This window comes from Acomys russatus, chromosome 5 (genome assembly GCF_903995435.1).
Source record: "Acomys russatus chromosome 5, mAcoRus1.1, whole genome shotgun sequence".
Taxonomy (NCBI): Eukaryota; Metazoa; Chordata; class Mammalia; order Rodentia; family Muridae; genus Acomys; species Acomys russatus.
In genome coordinates this window covers 48,807,426-48,827,903 of record NC_067141.1, presented here as the reverse complement: position 1 = coordinate 48,827,903, position 20,478 = coordinate 48,807,426, and the positions used below count along the sequence as shown (strand labels likewise).

Below are 20,478 nucleotides of genomic sequence, written 5' to 3'. Positions count from 1 at the left end.
TGCTGGGAAGCGGTGCACCACTGCCAGAGCTGTGCATCTGGATTTCTGTCCTGGAAGGGAAAGGAGGAGGAAGCAGGACACAGATAGACCTGGGAGAGAGAAGGGGGTTGACCTGAGAGGGCGCACAGTAGCTGGGAGGAGGAACAGTGGCAGAGGGAGGTTTTGCTGTTCATTATTTTGTTAAAATGTCATTTTCGGGAAATGTTCAAGACCAGGAAGTGTTGTAATAAGTATGTAAGGAGAGTTAGAAGAGCATTCATGGGCTTGGAGAGATGACTCAGCCAATAAGAGAGCGGCTGCTGCTCGATCGGAGGACCAGGCTTGACTCCCAGCCAACAATGGCAGCTCACAACCATCTGTCACAGGGGCTCTGAGGCCCTCTTCCGGCCTCTTTGGGAGCCAGGTATGCACACAGAGCCCAGACATACATGCAGAGAAAACACCCACACACATAATTTTTTTCAAAAGAAGTGGTCTAAAGGGACAAATGAGGTATGTATTATGTACATGGAACTTTCCAAAGGCTATTTTATTTAGTTACTTAAAATGTTGTTTTCTTTTTATTTTATTTATTTATTTGTGTGTGTGTGTGTGTGTGTGTGTGTGTGTGTGTGTCATGCACACATGAGTGCACACAGTGTCCATGGAAGCCAGGAGAGGGCCTTGAATCCACTGGAGCTGGAGTTACTAGTGTTTTTAGTTACCCAGTCCGGTGCTGAGAACTGAACTCAGGTTCTCTGAAAGAGCAGCCAGTGCTCTGAACCTCAGAGCCACCGCTCCGGGGCCACCTCCCCCTCAAAAGCTACATTTGTGGGCTTGGAAAATACTCTCAGAACCCAGGTCCTTTCCCAGGCACTGCTTTGTATAGTTGTGTGGTATGCTTGTGTGTAGTATGGTTTAGTAATGATAAATTCTTGGTTAAAATTCATGGTTTAGGTATCATATACTCTTTTCCTTGGGACAGGGCCTCCTAGTGCCCTGGAGCCGACCAAGTGAGGCTGGCTGGCTGGCTGGCTGGCAAACCCAGGATCCTCCTCGGTCCGCTACCTACCTGGTGTATTACAAGTTCACGCCACCACAGCAGATTCTGTTTCCTGTGGATTCCAGGGACTAAACTGAGGTCCCCGTGCTTTCAAGGCTAGCACTTACTGACTGAGCTACCACCCTCTTTAGCCCTTGTGTAGTTTTTTCTAACAAAATTGTAAAAGCTATAGAAAAATGAAACATTTAAACATTTGTGCTTATACCATTGTACATATTACATGAGTAGAAATAGGCTTACTTTTATAAAAAAAAATTTTTTTTGAGACAGGGTCTCCGATAGTCTGATGTGCTACGAACTCTCTGTGTAGCTGAGGACGATCTTGAACTTCTGATCGTCCTGATTCCATTTCCCTGGTGCTGGGATCATAGGCAATGTTTATCCACCACATTTGGTCTTATGCTGGAGAGCTAATCCAAGGTTTCTTTCATGCTAAGCAAGCACTTTAAAAACTCAGCTAGGGACTGAAGAGATGGCTCAGCGGTTAAGGGCACTGGCTGCTCTCTTACAGAGGACCTGAGTTCAATTCCCAGCACCCATATAGCAGCTCACAACTGACTGTAACTCCAGTTCCTGCAGATCTGACACCTTCATACAGACACATATGCAGGTGAAACACCAATGAAAGTATATGAATGAATTAAAACTCAGCTAAATCCTTAACCCTTTGCTCCTCCTGCCCCTTATTGTGGTTTTTTGTTGTATTTGTTTTTAAAGATATGGTCTTGCTGTGTATCTCTGGCCGCCTAGAACTCACCATGTGGCTGAGATTGGCCTCAGACTTGCAGAAATCCTCCTGCCTTGGCCTTCCAAGTGCACCACCACAATACATCCACTTTGCTTTTGTTGTTCTTTTGAGACAGGGTGTCATCATATAGGGACTTGATATGTGACCAGGTGTCATCATATAGGGACTTGATATGTGACCAGGTGTCATCATATAGGGACTTGATATGCGAGCAGGTGTCATCATATAGGGGCTTGATATGCGACCAGGTGTCATCATATAGGGACTTGATATGCGACCAGGTGTCATCATATAGGGACTTGATATGCGACCAGGTGTCATCGTATAGGGGACTTGATATGCGACCAGGTGTCATCATATAGGGACTTGATATGCGACCAGGTGTCATCATATAGGGACTTGATATGCGACCAGGTGTCATCGTATAGGGACTTGATATGCGACCAGGTGTCATCGTATAGGGGCTTGATATGCGACCAGGTGTCATCATATAGGGACTTGATATGCGACCAGGTGTCATCATATAGGGCTTGATATGCGACCAGGTGTCATCATATAGGGACTTGATATGCGACCAGTGTTCATCATATAGGGACTTGATATGCGACCAGGTGTCATCATATAGGGGACTTGATATGCGACCAGGTGTCATCATATAGGGACTTGATATGCGACCAGGTGTCATCATATAGGGACTTGATATGCGACCAGGTGTCATCATATAGGGACTTGATATGTGACCAGGTGTCATCGTATAGGGGCTTGATATGCGACCAGGTGTCATCATATAGGGACTTGATATGCAACTAGGTGTCATCATATAGGGACTTGATATGTGACCAGGTGTCATCATATAGGGACTTGATATGCGACCAGGTGTCATCATATAGGGACTTGATATGCGACCAGGTGTCATCATATAGGGACTTGATATGCGACCAGGTGTCATCATATAGGGACTTGATATGCGAGCAGGTGTCATCATATAGGGACTTGATATGCGACCAGGTGTCATCATATAGGGACTTGATATGCGAGCAGGTGTCATCATATAGGGACTTGATATGCGACCAGGTGTCATCATATAGGGACTTGATATGCGACCAGGTGTCATCATATAGGGACTTGATATGCGAGCAGGTGTCATCATATAGGGGCTTGATATGCGACCAGGTGTCATCATATAGGGACTTGATATGCGAGCAGGTGTCATCATATAGGGGCTTGATATGCGACCAGGTGTCATCATATAGGGACTTGATATGCGACCAGGTGTCATCATATAGGGACTTGATATGCGACCAGGTGTCATCATATAGGGGCTTGATATGTGACCAGGTGTCATCATATAGGGACTTGATATGCGACTAGGTGTCATCATATAGGGACTTGCATATGCGACCAGGTGTCATCATATAGGGGCTTGATATGCGAGCAGGTGTCATCATATAGGGACTTGATATGCGACCAGGTGTCATCATATAGGGACTTGATATGCGAGCAGGTGTCATCATATAGGGACTTGATATGTGACCAGGTGTCATCGTATAGGGGCTTGATATGCGACCAGGTGTCATCGTATAGGGACTTGATATGTGACCAGGTGTCATCGTATAGGGACTTGATATGCGACCAGGTGTCATCATATAGGGACTTGATATGCGACCAGTTGTCATCATATAGGGACTTGATATGCGACCAGGTGTCATCATATAGGGACTTGATATGCGACCAGGTGTCATCATATAGGGACTTGATATGTGACCAGGTGTCATCGTATAGGGACTTGATATGCGACCAGGTGGCTGTTGAATGTGGGACAGTCCCACTCTTTGTTTCCCTTTGGTTTGCTTGTTTTGAGACAGGATCCTTTGTAACACACACTGGCCTCAAACCCATTTATGTACCTGGGGCTGGCTTTGAACTCCTTATCTTCCTCTACCTGCTGGTATTACAGATATATGCCACTATGTCCAGAAAAGCTGTTGTAAAACACTTTATTTTTTTTTTCTGTAATTTTTCACTGATTCTTTGTGAGTTTCACTTCATGTACCCCAGTCTCACTCATCTTCCAGTCCTTCCATGTCTTCATTTATTTATTTATTATGTGTACATTGTTTTGCCTGCATGTACCCCTGCATGCCAGAAGAGGGCACCAGATCTCATTATAGATGGTTGTGAGCCACCATGTGGTTGCTGGGAATTGAACTCAGGAGCTTGGGAAGAGCAGGTGGCGCCCTTAACCTCTGAGCCGTCTCTCCAGCCCCCCTTCCATGTCTTCTACCCTTGTAATCTCCCCTGTAAAAGAAAATAAAATATTTTTAAAATTACATAAACAAAACAAACGGAGAAACAAAATCCCAATGTGGAAGCCTCTGTGTGTCATATAGTATATGCTTTTGCCCAAACACCTTTACTTGAATGTTCACTGCAGTGAGTCATTGGTCTGGTTCAAGGCCTCTGGTTTCTGCTACACCATCAACTCTGGACCCTCACTGACACTGCTCTTGGATATCCTGCTTTTGCTCTGAGTCATGGAGATCCTGCAGCTTTGGTTCTGCAGGTCCAGGCCCTTCATGCCCTCCATCAGCTTATAGGTTGGGAAGATGTTGGGGTGGCCCAACTCAAAGCCCTAGATCTGGGCCTCAGTGGTAGCTGAGTTGGTCAGCCTGCCAGGTCTCCCACACCCACACCACTAGGGGCGGTTCAGGAGAAGCCCTAGGTGAGGGATAGCCCAGGCCTCCTGAGTGCCAAGGCAAGAGAGGGTGCTCTCCCACATCCACACCCACACTCACACCACCAGGGCCATCGATAAGGCACTGTCACATGGGCCCAAGGTCCAGCAGCATCCTGTAGACAACTAATTCCAGAGATCTGGAATAGGCCACAGCAAACACACTTACTAGTTTTTTTCCTTCTGCTGTAGAAATCGGTGTGTTGGCCAAGACTTTCATTGACCAAGGAAAGCTCATCCCAGATGATGTCATGACTCGGCTGGCCCTTCATGAGCTGAAAAACCTCACCCAGTGTAGCTGGCTGTTGGATGGTAAGTGCAGTGTCCCGAGCATCTCAGCCACAGAGGTAATGCGTGCTGGGACTACGGCGGTCATCAGGAGGACAGTCAGTCACCTCTGAGTCCACCTTTAACATTTAATTAGTCAACCGGTTAACTTGTTTTATTTTTGAGATGAGGTCTTAACTATCCCACACGGGCCTCCAACTTGCTGTGCAGCTCAGGATGAACTACAACTTTTGATTCGCTTGTCTTTGCCTCCCAGGTGCAGGGATTACAAGAGGGGGTGGTCACGTTTGTTTCCGTGGTGCGGTGAGTCCTCAGGGCTTCCTGCATGCTAGGCAGGCACGCTACCACCCGAGCGAGAGCCCAAGCCTGTGGGTCTAGGTCTTTTCTTGAAAGAAAAGAGGGTGTGGGAGCACATGATTTCTAGGTGGCTTCAGATGAAACTTTAATCCCTTCCCCTACTCTTAAGAATAGTGTTTAATTTGTTAAACTTTGGTTGTCTTGCTTCTTGAGACAAGGTCTTATTATGTTGTCTGGGCTTGAACTTATGAGCTTCCTGTCCCCTGTCCTGTCTTCCCTTTCCCCTATTCCTGGCATACCCAGCTGAGACTATTGTGTGCTAAGGAAGGATCTACCGAAGAGAAGTTAGACTGAAGAACAGTTCAATTTACAGTAAGATGTACACCTTCCCCAGGCACAGCCCTGTTAGAGTCTTTGTGGGTCGCTTGGCTTGTACAACCTGCTTGTTGATGTAGTGAGGACTTGGGAGCGATGCCAATGTTTTTGTTTTGTTTTTTTGTTTTGGTTTTTCGAGACAGGGTCTTTCTGTGTAGCCTTGGCTGCCCTGGACTCACTTTGTAGACCAGGCTAGCCTTGAACTCACAGTGATCCACTAGCCTCTGCTTCCCAAGTGCTGGGATTAAAGGCATGCGCCACCATGCCCGGCCAATGCCAATGTTTTAAACTTGGGATACTTTTCTTCAAGATCAATGTTTTGATACTGTCTTGGAAGAAGTGTGCTACCCCAGCGCGGTTTACTTCCCCCCTATTTGACCCCCACTCTCCACCATCACATGGAAATACTCAGTGTTAGCCACCAAGCCCTGCTGCCCAGCTCCCTAGCGCCCAGCCTGCTACAGTCAGAGAAGGCGCTGTGTTCCTTAACTGCAAAAAAGGTTCTAGATGACTCAGGAAGGTGAGGTGGAGAACGAACAAAGGGAGAGGCGGGGCAGAGTACTTACTCAGGTTGTTAAAGCTAGTGTCAAGGGGAAAAAAACTTATGCTTACTTATACGTTCCTCAATATGTGCAGAATCTTGAAATTCGAGGTCTCTGGCGTGTGGATACCAAGCTCAAGAGAGGTGGCTGTGTAGACCAGGGCTGTGTATATTTATTCATGACGTTAATGTTGACTTCGTAGACCAGGGCTGTGTATATTTATTTATGACATATATGTTGACTGCATGCCTCCCAGGTACACAGAACTGTTCCAGGCACTAAACCAAAACAAGAACAAAATCCAACAGGATAGTCTAGTGGTAGAAACATTTGGATAAGTTCAGATTCAACGTTGATGGGAACAGAGAGCCATGTGGTGAGCAGGTAGCTGCTTGCTTCCTTTTCTGATAGAAGATATTGAGAGATGACTCAGCAGTTCCTGCTCAGGCTTAGTGACGTCTTGCTGTTGTGTAAGATGCTGGAGTTTGGCAGTGCTCCTGTGGCAGGCAGCCTGTCTGAATCTGTTCTGTGGGAGGAACGAGGTGCATGAAGGTTGAGAGTAGATGCTGCACAGCACTGGGGAGTGGCCAGCTTCCCACGAGACCAGCCCATGGCCATCCGTGGAGAAGATCTGGGGACTGGGCCAAGGACAGGGCACCAGGGGAAGGGCCTGGAATGGGGAATGTTTGTTTTTTATTTCTTCATTGTTGTGCTGCAACAATGCCTTTTCCTTTAGAAAAACTAAAGCAGGTGAAATGTATAAGAGGAACAGATTGAGTCCTCAATGATCACATCCTTCTAGAGCAAGTACTTTTAAGTGCCTCTCTTTAATTTAAAAAGGCATTCGCTGCAGGAATAAAAAAAATACACATATATACAAACTTCCACTCATGATTAGATATGTTTTGCTCTTCCTATTTAATACTGTTTTTCTTTATATATTGTGTTAGTCAGGCTTGTTTTTTTTTTGTTTTTTTGTTTTTTTTGTTTGTTTGTTTGTTTTTCTGGTGTGACAAATACTTCAGAGAGACAATTGGAAAGAGGGTTGGGTTATCTGGGCTCCTGGTTACAGAATTTTCAGTCCACACTGCAGCCCCTGATGTTCCTGGGCTTTGTTGAGAGTGTGGCTGAGTCAAGGCTGTTCTCTCCATGGTGTCCAGGAAGCATTGAGGAAACCAGAAGCAGCTAGAGGCAATGCCCCCTTCAGAGGCACGCCCCCAGTGACGCCTAAGCAGGCCCTACTTCTCGCATATCTATATTATTGACTGCACCGTCGTAGATTAATTCAGGAATGCAGTCACAGCCTTTCTCAGTGACTGGCTCTGCCAACTGGGGATCAAGACTTCATCACATAAGCTTTTGGAAGATACAACTTGTTACCTAAACGGTAACACACACACACACACACACACACACACACACACACACACACACAGAGAGAGAGAGAGAGAGAGAGAGAGAGGAGAGAGAGAGAGACAGACAGACAGGCCGACTGACTGACTGTGATGGTTTTTCTTGGTTGTCAACTTGAAACTAAATCCCAAGAATCAAGCAGCTGGGTACACTAGTGAGGGATTTTTTTTCTTAAGTCATTCGAAGTGGGAAGACCCACCTCTAATCCAGATCTTTGAGTGGGTAGGTCTATCTTTAATCAGAACCATACTTTCTGCTGGCAGACTATGTAAAGGACATAAAAGAAGGAAGCCTGATCTGTTTGCCTGCTTGCTGTCAATCTCCTGCTGGCAAGCCCATTCCCTCACTGGCATCAGAGCTTACTTCTTGATTCTGAAGACCAGCTGACACATCCAGCCTTATGGACTGAGCCATGGATTCTTGGACCTTCTGCTGTTCAACAGTCATTGTTGGACTAGATGGACCACAAACTAAGCCATCCTAATAAATCCCATGTATGTATATATGCATATTGTTGGACTAGATGGAACACACAGACACACACACACACAGACACACACACACACACACACACACGGGATTTATTAGGATGGCTTACAGGTTGGTCCATCTAGTCCAACAATGACTATTTAACAGCAGAAGGTCCAAGAATCTGTAGTTGTTGAGAATATATATATTCTATAAGTTCTGTTCCTTTAGAGAACCTAGATTAGTACAAATACAGATTTTGGTCCCAGAAGTGGCTTGAGAGCAATAGAAGAATAAGGGTGAATTTTGCTTTTTAAGTATCTGGAATAGGCCTTTCTAGGTATTGAGGCCTCTCCTAGAAGCTCAGAGAGTACTGAAAGCCCATGGTGTGAAGTATTTTACAAACTTAAGGAGACATGAGCCAAATCCCAGCATTCAGGAGACAGAGGCAAGTGACTCTCTGACTTCTGAGCCAGCCGGGCCTCAGAGCAAGCTCCAGGACAACCAGGTCTACAAAGGGAAACCCTATCTCGCTGTGACCCCTGTCCCTCCCCCCAAACACCTCAAAACACCAAAGAAACTTAAGGAGATAAAATCATTTGCTTATCCTGATTCAGCAGTTGTGATAAGCAACAGATTGGGTGACTATGTATATTAAATTTTTGACAGTTTGTGGGAAAATAAGAAAAATGGGGGACTGGAGAGATGGCTCAGAGGTTAAGGGCACTGACTGCTCTTCCAGAGGTCCTGAGTTCAATTCCCAGCAACCACATGGTGGCTCACAACCATCTGTAATGTGATCTGATGCCCTCTTCTGGCCTGCAGGTGTATGTGCAGGCAGAGCACTGTGTACATAATAGTAAATAAATAAATCTTAAAAAAAAAAAAAGAAAAGAAAAATGATGATGTTAGTTGATCGCTCTGAGCATCTCTGGATAAACTGACACAGGAAAAGAATGAGCTCCATGGTGAGATTAACCAGCGTCTTGCCTCTCAGAATACAGTGAAGACAATGAACTCAGCTATACAGTTGGCTGGATCTAGATGTGAATTATTAACAGTCTAAACTTTAGGCTCTAAAGGGTTCCTAGTGTGGCCTAGAAGACATCTTCTCTCCAGAGGCCACAGAGCTCAAGTTTTGGAAAATAAAACCAAATCCCTCATTATGAGCATTAATTAGTACAGAATGGGATCCTGTAACTTGGGGTGGAGATGTGTAGGAGGACTCTACTGAAGCTGAGAACTTTGACTCCTCAGATTCTCAAGGGTTTACCTCGCCTAGAGGAGTAGTGTCCCCACCCTCAGCAGCAAATGTACCCCACCCCCACCCCTGAAATACTTCCTTTTCCATCTTTGGCTGAGGAAATTAACTAATCCTTCATTGTCTGCTAAACCAGCAGTGACTTTCTCTGAAGGAAATGCCATGAAATACAATACTGATGTCCCTCAGGGCCCACCAGTAACTAGACCTATAACTATATAGCTGACCTTTAACCGGACTGAAGGCTAAGCAGGCTCCTGGAGATAGAAAGTGTAGTCCGTATGGAGCTACACTACAGATGAAAAAGCTTAATGATTTTGTTAATTCATTCAAGCAGAAATCTGGGGACCACCATGTGTAGGAATGGACTTTACGGGTGTAGGATAACGGTGAGAGGAGCATACAATTGCCACAGGCGGAGTTTATTGATATGGGTTCTCAGAGTAGAGATTCTAGGTTTAATATGGAAGCTCACACAGTTGAAAAAGGTGTCAACATCTGTCTGAATGGTTGGCTGAAGCATTTCTCAAAAGATGGCCTACTGAAAAGGAGCTGGAGATGCCAGGTGCCCTTGGCTTAGTGTTGATGAAGGGGTTGTAAGGCTCAGGGCAATTGCAATGCTAGAGTGGGTTGCGGTGTAAAACCTAATCCTCTACAGTGGGGCAGCCCAGAATACATGCCTTTCATTAATCCTATAAGACGCAAAATGGTGAGAGGGGCACTGGCACGTTTAAGGAGCTTTGTAGCCGCCCTTTTCCTTGCTCCAGACCTTAGGGTTGGAGCCACCGCTGCGCAGTTGCATGGATTAAATGCAGTGGGTTTCATTGGGCCCCAAAGCAGCAGGGGCCAAGTGGCAGCACTGAGTTGCCAAAGGCCAGGTGACCGTAGTTGTTGCAATGGGAAGCATGTCCATAATAATGGCCTGACCCTCAGGGCTCAGTGCAGGCAGAGTGAAGTTTATGGTGGCATGACTCACATGGACCTTTGGTCCTGGCTAATCAGGCACAGTGTTTCCAGGCATGAACTAAATAAGAAGCCCACTGTGTTTTTGTTTGACCTGTATAACTGGAAAATTTCTCAAACCAGTAAGAAAGGCTGCATTGGATGATGGCAAAAGAGAATCTTGGCTCTTGAACTAATTTCTAGATGAGCCAGTTTGCAGACCAGACCCAGAACCCCTTGGATGAAGTGATGGCCAGATTCCCCTGTAGAAGGACCCTGATATAATACCTAAGAGTTTTACTGTTAGCCTTGCTCCAGTTCCTCCCCAGAGGGAGCCTCAGCCTTTTACAGGGGTAACTGTGCATGGAGGGAAAGGAAAATGTCAGACTCCCTGGAGTCTACTCGATACTCGTTCTGAATTGGTGCTGATTCTGGGAGACTGCAGGAAACACTGAAGTCCTCCAGTTTAGGCCAGGTGATTAATGGAATTTTGGCTGAAGGTTGACTCACAGTAGGTCCAGTGGGTCCCCGAACTCATGTTGTGGTTGTTTCCCCAGTTCCAGAATGTACAGTTGGGACAGATATACTTAGAAGTTGGCAGAGTTCGTCTATTGATTCCCACCTGTGGACTAATGAGTATTGTTGCAGATGCAAATGGAGCCTTTACCAGGGAAAATAGTGAATCAAAACCAGTATTGCATCTCTGGGGGAACTGCCGAAATTAGTCCCACCGTCAAGGACTTGAAAGATGCAGGGGTGGTGGAACTCCCTTTAATTCTCCTATCTGGCCAGGAAAAGACAGACGGATTGACAGCTATCCAAAGCTAAATCAGTTAGTGACTCTAATTGCAGCTGTTGTAGCAGATGTGGTCTCCTTCTTTATGCAGATTGTTTTAGTTAGGGTTGCTGTGATAAAACATCATGACCAAAAAGCAAGCTGTGGAGGAAAGGTTTATTCAGCTTACACTTCCACATTGCTGTTCATCACCAAAGGAAGTCAGGACAGGAACTGAGATGGGGCAGGAACCTGGAGAGAGGAGCTGATGCAGAGGCCATGGAGGGGTGCTGCTTACTGGCTTGCTCATCATGGCTTGCTCAGCCTGCTTTCTTATAGAACCCAGGACCACCAGCTCAGGGATAGCACCACTTACAATGGGCCGAGTCCTCCCCCATTAATCACTAATTAAGAAAATGCTCTACAGCTGGATCTCGAGGCATTTCCTCAAATGAGATGCCTTCTCTTATGACTCTAGCTTGTGTCACACTGACACAAAACCAGCCAGTACAAAGATTAACATCTCTTGGTACATGGTGTGCAGCTATTGATCTAGCTTGGTACATGTTCATAAGGATCACCAGAAGAAATCTGTTGTCAGTTGGCAAGGCCAGGCAGTTTATCTTTACGATTTTACTCCGAGGATATATTAACTCTCCAGCCCTATGTCATAACTTAGTTTGAAGGGTTCTTGACTGTAGGTCTCTTTCACAGAATATCACTATTGGTTCACACTCTTATGCTGATTAGACATAGTGAGTAGGAGGTAGCGACCACTTTGGACTTGTTGGTAACACATATACATATCAGAGGATGGGAAACAAATCCACCTGTAATTCAAGGACCTCAGTGAAATTCTCTGGAGTCCAGTGGTGTGGGGCATGGGATAGAGATATTCTTTCTAAGGTGAAGGATACGTTATCATACCTGGCCCCTCCCACCACCAAGAAAGAAGCACAGTGTTTAGTGGGCCTATTTGGATTCTGGAGACAGCACATTCCTTATTGGGTGTGTTACCCTGGCCCATACCAAGTGACTCAGAAAGCTGCTAGCTTTGTGTGAGGCCTAGAACAGGAGAAGGCTCCTCAACACATCCAGGCTGCTGTGCAGGCTGCTCTACCACTTGGACCATATGATCCAGCAGACCCGATGGTACTTGAGGTGTATAGGATGCTGTTTGGAACCCTTGGTAGACTCTATAAGTCAATCACAAAAGAGACCTTTGGGATTTGGGAGCAAGGCTCTCCCATCATCCTCAGACAACTCTTCTCCCTTTGAGAGAGAACTTTTGGCCTGCTATTGGGCCTTGGTGGAAACTGAACATTTGCCAGTAGGCCTCCAAGTTACCACATGACCTGAGCTGAAGCCAATAGATTGGCTGGAGGTCAGGGATTTGGAAAGAGCATGATTGGAAAACTGGTGAGAAAGACATCCCTGCAAATGGGCAAAGGAGGTGAAGATATTGTGTCCCATGTAAATCCTCACTGAAAGATGGCATCACCAGAAGAGGAGCTCAATAATCTAATAGATTGGGAGGCCCATTCTGTGGACAGTCAGCCTCTTTGCCCAGTCGTCCCTGTCACTGCCAGGAACAAGGTGGCCATGGTGGCAGAGAGAGTTCATACCTGGGTTCAACAACATGGACTTCCACCCCGCAAGGCTGAGCTGGCTAGAGCTGCTGTTGGCTGCCAGATCTACTAACAGTGGAGACCAAAACTGAATCTCAGATATGGCACCAGGTGACCAGACAGCCACCTGGTGGCAGGGCCACTTCCTTGTTGAAGAGACAACACTTTCTCCTTATCGGAGTAGATCTTATTCTGATTGTGGATTTGCCTTTCCTGCATGTAATGCTTCTGCTAAAACCATCATCCATGGAATTGCAGAATGCCTTATTCACCGTCATGGTATTCCACATAGCATTGCTTCTGACCAAGGAACTCACTTCACAGCTAGAGAAGTGTGACAGTGGTTCCACAATTATGAAGTCCACACTCCCTACCATCCTTAAGCAGCTGGCCAGATACAAAGATGGAATGGCTTTTTTTGGGGGCGGGGTAGACCAGGCTGGCTTCGAACTTACAGTGATCTACCTGCCTCTGCCTCCCAAGTGATGGGATTAAAGGTGTGTACCACCACCTGGCTTGGAATGGCCTCTTGAGGACACAGGTACAGACACAGTTGGATGGCAGCATCCTGGCAGGCTGGGTCAGGGTTCTCCATAAGGCAGTATATGCTTTGAATCAGTGCCTATACATGGTATGGTTTTTCCCATAGCCAGGATCCATGGGTCCAGAAATCAAGGCGTGGAAAGGGGAATCGTTCTGCTCACTAGCACCCCCTAATGGCCCATGGTCTTAAGTTCTGCTGGTTCAGAAGTTTTGGTTCCAGAAGAGGGAGCGTTCCTGCCAGGAGACACAACACACTACATTGAACTGGAACCTCGTGCTTCCCCTTAGTCACGTTAGGCCTCTGATGCCCATAGCAGTGTTAGGAGGGGTGATTGCTCCAGATGGCCAAGGGGAAATTGGATTGCTACCCGACAATGGAGCTAAAAAAGATTATGTCTGGAGTGCAGGGGACCCTTTAGGGTTCTCTTGGTGCTACCATGTCCTGTGATTCAAGTAAAAGGGAAACTACAACAGCTGAATCCAAGCAGGATGACAAAGAGCACAGACCCTTTAGGAATGAAGGTGTGGGTCACTCCTCCAGGAAAAGAGCCAAGACCCACTGAGGTGTTTGCTGAGGGTGGAGGAAATAGAATGTGTGGTACAGGACGGTAGTAATAAATACCATTGTTAAAGCCATATGACCAGTTGCAGAAATGAAAATTATAGCTGACATGAATGTTTCCATAATATTTTATTAAGAATGTGTTTGGAGTTGGAGAGATGGCTCAGAGGTTAAGAACACTGGCTGTTCTTCCAAAGGCCCTGTGTTCAATTCCCAGCAACTGCATGGTGGCTCACAACCATCTAGAATGAGATTTGGCGCCCTCTTCTGGTGTGTAGGCAGATATGCAGGCAGAATGCTGTATTAATAAATAAATCTTTTTTTTAAAAATGTGTTTGTACATATTTAAGTTTTGAGATACTAAATTTATAATATATTTTCAGTTATATGAGGGATGGTTATATCATGTTAGGCATAATTATGACCCGGTTAAATATAAAATGTGTTTGTGATTGTATGTTGGAGGTTATGATCAGGCATTATTATGACCTGGTTATTGCTTTCATTTGGAAACTAAGCATGGCATAAAGTTGACAAGAGGTGGACTTGTGGTGGCTATTCTTGGTGTCAACTTGATGACATCGGGAATTAACTGAGTGGCTGGGTATACCATCGGAAGTGTGAAGACCGGGTATACCATCGGAAGTGTTAAGATCCACTTTTAATCCAGATCTCGTGAGGTGGGAGGATCCACCTTTAACCTAGGCCACACCTTCTGCTGGCTGCCTGTATTAAGGGCACGGAGAAGGAAGCTCCCTCGCTCTGCCTGCTTGCCCTGGCTCTCCTGCTGGCAAGTTGATTCCTTCACTGGCACTGGAGCCTAGTTCGCGTACACCGAAGACTAGTTGAGACCTATAGCCTACAAGCTATTCTAAAATCACACACACACACACACACACACACACACACACACACACACACGAGATTATGTTTATATTTTGGTATTATACATGGCAATATATACACTTGGAGAAATATATATATTTGGCATACATGTAACACTTTAATTCCCCACTTGAGGAGCATTTGGGCGGCAGCCAGGGTTTCAGTATTTGAAATGATGCTGCAAAACACATTTCTTCTCCTGTCACAGGGTATTTTGATTCAAGTCTTTCATTCCAGTCAACGTTTTTGTTCTAAGTTACTGAAGATAAACATTAAAAAATAACTGTGTAGAGTGTTTTGCCTGCACCCATGTATGTGCACCACGTGCGTGTGATGCTCATAGAGACTCAGGGCATCCAAGCTCCTGGAAGTGGAGTTCCAGGTGGTTGTGGGTACTCTGTGGGTGATGGGAACTGAACCCGGGCCCTCTGCAAGAACAGCAGCAGGAGCACTGTGATAAGAATCAGGTCAATGGACAGGTATTTTTGTTAGGCTTTTTTCAGTGCAAACTCCTTGGTTACAAGTGTAGGCATTAGGCTAGACAGCTGTGTCCACACTTCCCTGCCACTGCTTAATAGCTTCATGAGCTACAGCAAGGCACTTGTGATTGTTTTGCCCCTGTTTCCTCACAGTAAGGTGGAGATAACAGCACCTGTCTTATGGTTATTAGGGCAGTTGAGAGAAAGAGTCCCTATAAAATATTTAATATTTGGTATCTGAAAGCATTCTGTGAATTGATATTCTATTAGTTTCATTAAGTATACTAAAATTTTTTCTCTCAAGATGACTTACTTCATTACAAATTTTACAGTAAGTACTTGCTTTTCTTTTCTTTTTTTTCAACTCGAGACTATATAATATGTTACAGGTCAGCCAGGCATGGTGGTGCACACCTTTAATCCCAAAGCTTGGGAGGCAGAAGCAGGCAGATCTCTGAGCTTGAGGCCAGCCTGGCCTACAAAGTGAGTCCCAGGACAGCCAGAGCTACACAGAGAAAATCTGTCTTGAAAAGCCAAAAGAATTGAACTCAGGACCTAGAAGTTACAGGTCAAACCTCTTGCCACTAGCTTTCTTTTGGAGGTTATTTTCCCTCCCATCCAGGTTCCCTAATTAATATGTGATCACATTATAAGGCCCAAGTCATGAGCAAAGGCTTCCAGGTTCTATTGTTGGCAAGATATGTGTTTAACAAAGCTGGTGCACACGCGTCTTTAACGGTGGTCACTGTCGAAAAGTGTATTATTTCCATCAATTTTAACTTTTCCATGTGTTCTGCACAGAATGTCCCCAGTCATAACACTGCAAAGTAAAGGAACTAAGATCAGAGTATTATTTAAAATTCCCCAAAGTGCTTGTAATCTATTTTGGGATTCGATAATCAGTTCTCCTTGCTTTTCTCTGTAGTTTGAACCACATTGTTTAAACTATTTTAGCTGCACTAAATCTTGCATTTCTCAAATGCTTGAGACCACATGTTTCTATTTCAGAGTTTTTGTGCTTTGGCCTGGATAGACTTTACCAGCTGAACATTCCTGAGCAGCCTAAATAAATCCCAATTCCAAATTGGACGCTTTCTGACACTGCTGCACCTAGGTTTCTGGAGTAGGGATGTTCGTTCAGATTGCAAAAAAAGTTGTTTTGTAAGTTAGGGCTTGCTCCTCTGTGTTTTGCTTTCTGTCATATTCCAAACACAGCCTTCTTAGATTTTGAGTGCAACTGATGAGACCTTCCTGATATATCCTTCCTAATTTTTGTTTGTTGTTTTTCTTAGACAGTGTCTCTCTGGACAACCCTGATTAGTTGGAACTCACTATGTAGACCAGGCTGGCCTTGAACTCAGAAATCGGCCTACCTCTGCTTCCCGAGTGCTGAGATTAAAAATGAGTGTGCCACATCTCCCCTGCCCCCTCTCTCCACTCTTTCTATCTCTCCCCCCTCTCTCTCCTCTCTTCTCCCTCCCCTTCTCTCCCCTCCTCTCTCTCTCTTCTACTCTTCTCCCCCCTCCTGTGTGTGTGTGTGTGTGTGTGTGTGTGTGTGTGTGTGTGTACTCACCATCATTGCTCGGGTGTTGGAGGAGGCCAGGTGTCAGATCCCTTGGAGCTGGAGTTACAGGGGGTTGTCAGCCACTGGGTGAGGGTACCTTGTGTTTGGCTGGTTTTTGTTAATTTGTAGGGTTTGCTTGTTTGTTTTTTTGCTACAGTTTTGCTTTAGAGAACCAAGTGTGGTGCCTCACACTTGTTCAATTTAAGATGCATTTTTATAGTGTTGCGCTCATGTGTTACGTACGTGCACCATGCACATGCCTGGTGCCCACAGAGGCCAGAAGGTAAGATCAAATCCTTACACCTGGAGTTATGGAGGCTGTGAGCTGCCATGTGGGGGCAGGGATCTGAGCCTTTGCAAGGGCAGCAAGCAGCTTAACTCACTGAGCCGTCTCTCCAACTCCTTTCCTTTGTTTTTGAGATAGAGTTCCGTGTGACCCAGACAGGCCTTTAGCTCCATTTTTAAATACGTAGCCAAGGCTTTGAAGTCTGGATTGTCTTGCCTCCACTTCCCATGGGCTAGGATTACAGGCGTGCCACCGCCCCGACTTGAACTCAGTTTGGCTGAAGAGCAGAGATCCTAGTTAGACGGCAGGCCGTGTTCCTTTCTTGTCTACTCAGGCTTTCCAACTGAGGCTTTCCTCCCCCAGGAGGGCAGTGTTTTCTGTTACACAGAAAGTCCCTCACATGCACACTCAGAACGCTTGTGCACTCTACAGCCCAGTCAAATAGACACCAAAAAATACAATTACAGTTACATTATGGCTCTGGTCAACATGCCTGGTATCATTCCTTGGGTTCGATTTGCCTAACACTTTTTCTTTCTTGCCTTCCCCTCCTCCCTATCGCGTAAGGTTTTCCAAGGACACTTCCACAGGCAGAAGCCCTGGACAGAGTTTATCAGATAGACACAGTGATAAACCTCAACGTGCCCTTTGAGGTCATTAAACAACGTCTAACTGCTCGATGGATTCACCCTGCCAGTGGCCGAGTGTACAACATTGAATTCAATCCGCCCAAAACTGTGGTAAGTAAATGCAGCGGGGCTGCCATACAGCAGAATGTCCCCCCGAGTTCTCGTACCCTAATAGATACAGACTAATGACAGGGGAGTACTTGATGGGTGTAGTCCACTCAAGCTTGGCAGTAAAGGTGTGTTCTGCTCTGACAGGTCTGGTGTTTGTTCAGAAGTATTATGGTTCAAATATAAAATGTCCCCCGAAGGCTCAATGTGTTAACTGCTTGGTCCCCAGGTGGTGGGGTGATTGCTGAGGTGGAGCACGACTGGACGAAAGTGTGTCACTGTGGCAGTGAGTGCCTCTGCAGGTTACATATGATCCTTAGTCCCTCCCCCACTCTCTGCTTCTCATGCATCCTGTGACACACACACACACACACACACACACACTCTCTCTCTCTCTCTCTCTCTCTCTCTCTCTCTCTCTCTCTCTCTCTCTTCAACCATGATGTTCTGAGTCCCAGCTCATGAGCCCAAACAGCCAAGATTTGAACCATCAGAAACTACATGCCAAAATAAACAGTTTCTCCTTTCTAGTTGTTTTTCTCAGGCGTTAGTTACAGCAATGAGAAACCCAACAGAAAAAAATGTTTATTGATTGATTTTTTTTTTTTTTTCCCACTCTGTGCCAGGGTGTGAGTGGAGGGCAGAGGGATTTGAAACACTGGCTTATAGCTGGGATTTTTACCACCTCTAGTATCCCATGCCTGGGAGCCAACCCTTGAGGGCTTGGGTGTGGGGGCAGGGAGGGGCTTTTAAATCCAAACCTTACAGTACTATGGAAGCACCCCCCTTCCCCCGGAGCCTCACACCTGCAGTGATCTGCCTGTAGTTTGAATCCTGTCCACTGAAATGTTAGCGAGTTTGTGACTGGCATTTGAACATTGAAAAGCTATCTGCTTAAATAGGTGCTGACATTCTTCAAATGACTGTCTAGGGCATCGATGACCTGACTGGAGAACCGCTGATTCAGCGGGAGGATGACAAGCCAGAGACAGTGATCAAGAGACTGAAAGCGTACGAAGCCCAGACAGAGCCAGTCCTGCAGTATTACCAGTGAGTTCTTGCTTTTCTCAGCTTCTCTTGTACAATCAAGGTTTTGATTTTCCACACTTTATGGCTGAAATACTGAGTTACCAGAGCACACGATTCCAGCTTGCTGAAGCAAAGGGAAAGTCTAGGCTTTTGTAAAGAAAAGACCAGAAAGTAGGCAGGGTTCCAGCCTCCTAGGTTTCCTGTTTTGCCATTCTCTTAGTTATGCCTGCTTCCAAGGAGGACTTTGTCCTCCTCCTTCCTGCATGGTTGCTGGTATTTGCCAGAAAGGCTACACTTTCCTCTTTCATGAAGGGCTGAGTAAACCTTTTATTCAATGAACAAAAGCTCTGAGCATCACCCAGATGAAACAGAATAGCCACTGGTCCGGGAAACCTCATACTTACTGTTGTAGGCCTGGGTTACTGCCAGTTCTCAAGTCAGTCACAGGCCTTGGGAGGGTCGATATGGACTGGTCCACATCCAAGGCTTGAGGCTCCATTTCCACCCACATTCTGCCATGTAGTGGAGGGCTGGACCGGTGCTGGGGCAGTAAGCCCAGTAGTGCCCACCAACTGTGCCAGGAGAGGACGCTTGAGCATAGAATTTCAACGGCAGCTTTGAAAGCTCCTACTCATATGTTTTTTATCTGCTCTTCAAGGAAATCTGTATCTTACAAGGAATATGAGAATTACCCTGAGCTAATTCCTGACTCAGGCCAAGGAGCGGCTTGGTTTCCTTGTTCAGCCCTTCCTTCTTCCAGGGGATGAAAGCTGCTCTCTGCTTTCACTGTATCCTGCTGATGATTTGGGCCGAACCAGTACATGTTGTTGCAGTAAAGAGCACAGACGCCAGAGTCCAAAGGCCTAGGCTCAAACCCCAGCTCGCTATTTAATTTAACATGGCCTTCGCCTCTGGCTTAACCTGCCTGGTTTCTCTTTCATAAAATGTAGATGAGGTGAGAGGCTTGAAAGTGAGTTAATGTGTATAACTCTGCAGTTGTCCCAGATGCACTTTAAGCACTGGACACATATTAGCTGTTACTCTGGTGGCCATCACTGCTACATTAGGAGAAGTGTGCAGGAAAATTCGAAGCCAGTTTTGAGCTGTTGCAATACTTCTCAAGTTTACTTCTGGAGGGGAAAATTAAAAGAGTTGGCAACTTACTTAAAACAAAAGAATTACTTATTATTTATACAATATTCTGCCCGCATGTATGCCTGCAGGCCAGAAGAGGACCCAGATCACATTATAGATGGTTGTGAGCCACCATGTGGTTGCTAGGAATTGAACTCAGGACCTTTGGAAGAACAGACAGTGTTCTTAACCTCTGAGCCATCTCTCGAGCCCAGCAATTTACTTTTTACAGAAGCCATTACTCTAAGTTTGTGTTTGTATGTTGAGCCTGGCTCTGAAGATTAACAACTCTCTAACCTGGGCAAAGCATTTCATCTCTGTGCCCGATTGCTTACTCAGCCAATATATATAGTATACCGCTTTACAGAACTGTTAGGGACTTGAAGTGAGAGACCCTCGGGAAAGGCTACTGAATCAGCCAGTGTTGGGCACTGTGCTGGTCCTGTGCCAGGCCCTTGTCCACACTGACAATTAGATTTAGTTCCTGTGAGCCTCCAAGTAACTCACTTTGTATGGATAAAGAGGAGAACTGGCCAATGAGATATAACATGTGCTTATTATTGGCAGAACCACTCACACAGGCTGAAGCAACTGGTGGTATGGAGGGGCCATTAGTCATATAACTGAAGAAATTCGAATACAGATAACTGGCCCAGGGGCTTAAGGAGTGCTGTCAGACTTAGCCCTTTCAGCGCCATCCCTGTGTTGGCTTTAGTCACAGGAGGCTGCAATGTCTTCTGATTGTA

The 20,478-nt window shown here is 45.8% G+C and overlaps 1 protein-coding gene across 1 annotated transcript in view; it reads left to right on the top strand.

Moving 5' to 3' along the window:
* Positions 1–20,478, top strand: part of Ak3 (adenylate kinase 3) — a 30,875-nt gene that overhangs the window by 7,447 nt on the left and 2,950 nt on the right. The window contains exons 2-4 of the mRNA XM_051146308.1: positions 4,717–4,836; positions 17,400–17,572; positions 18,501–18,619. Coding sequence (XP_051002265.1) covers positions 4,717–4,836; positions 17,400–17,572; positions 18,501–18,619 — 412 coding nt within the window. The remainder of the gene's footprint in view (positions 1–4,716; positions 4,837–17,399; positions 17,573–18,500; positions 18,620–20,478) is intronic.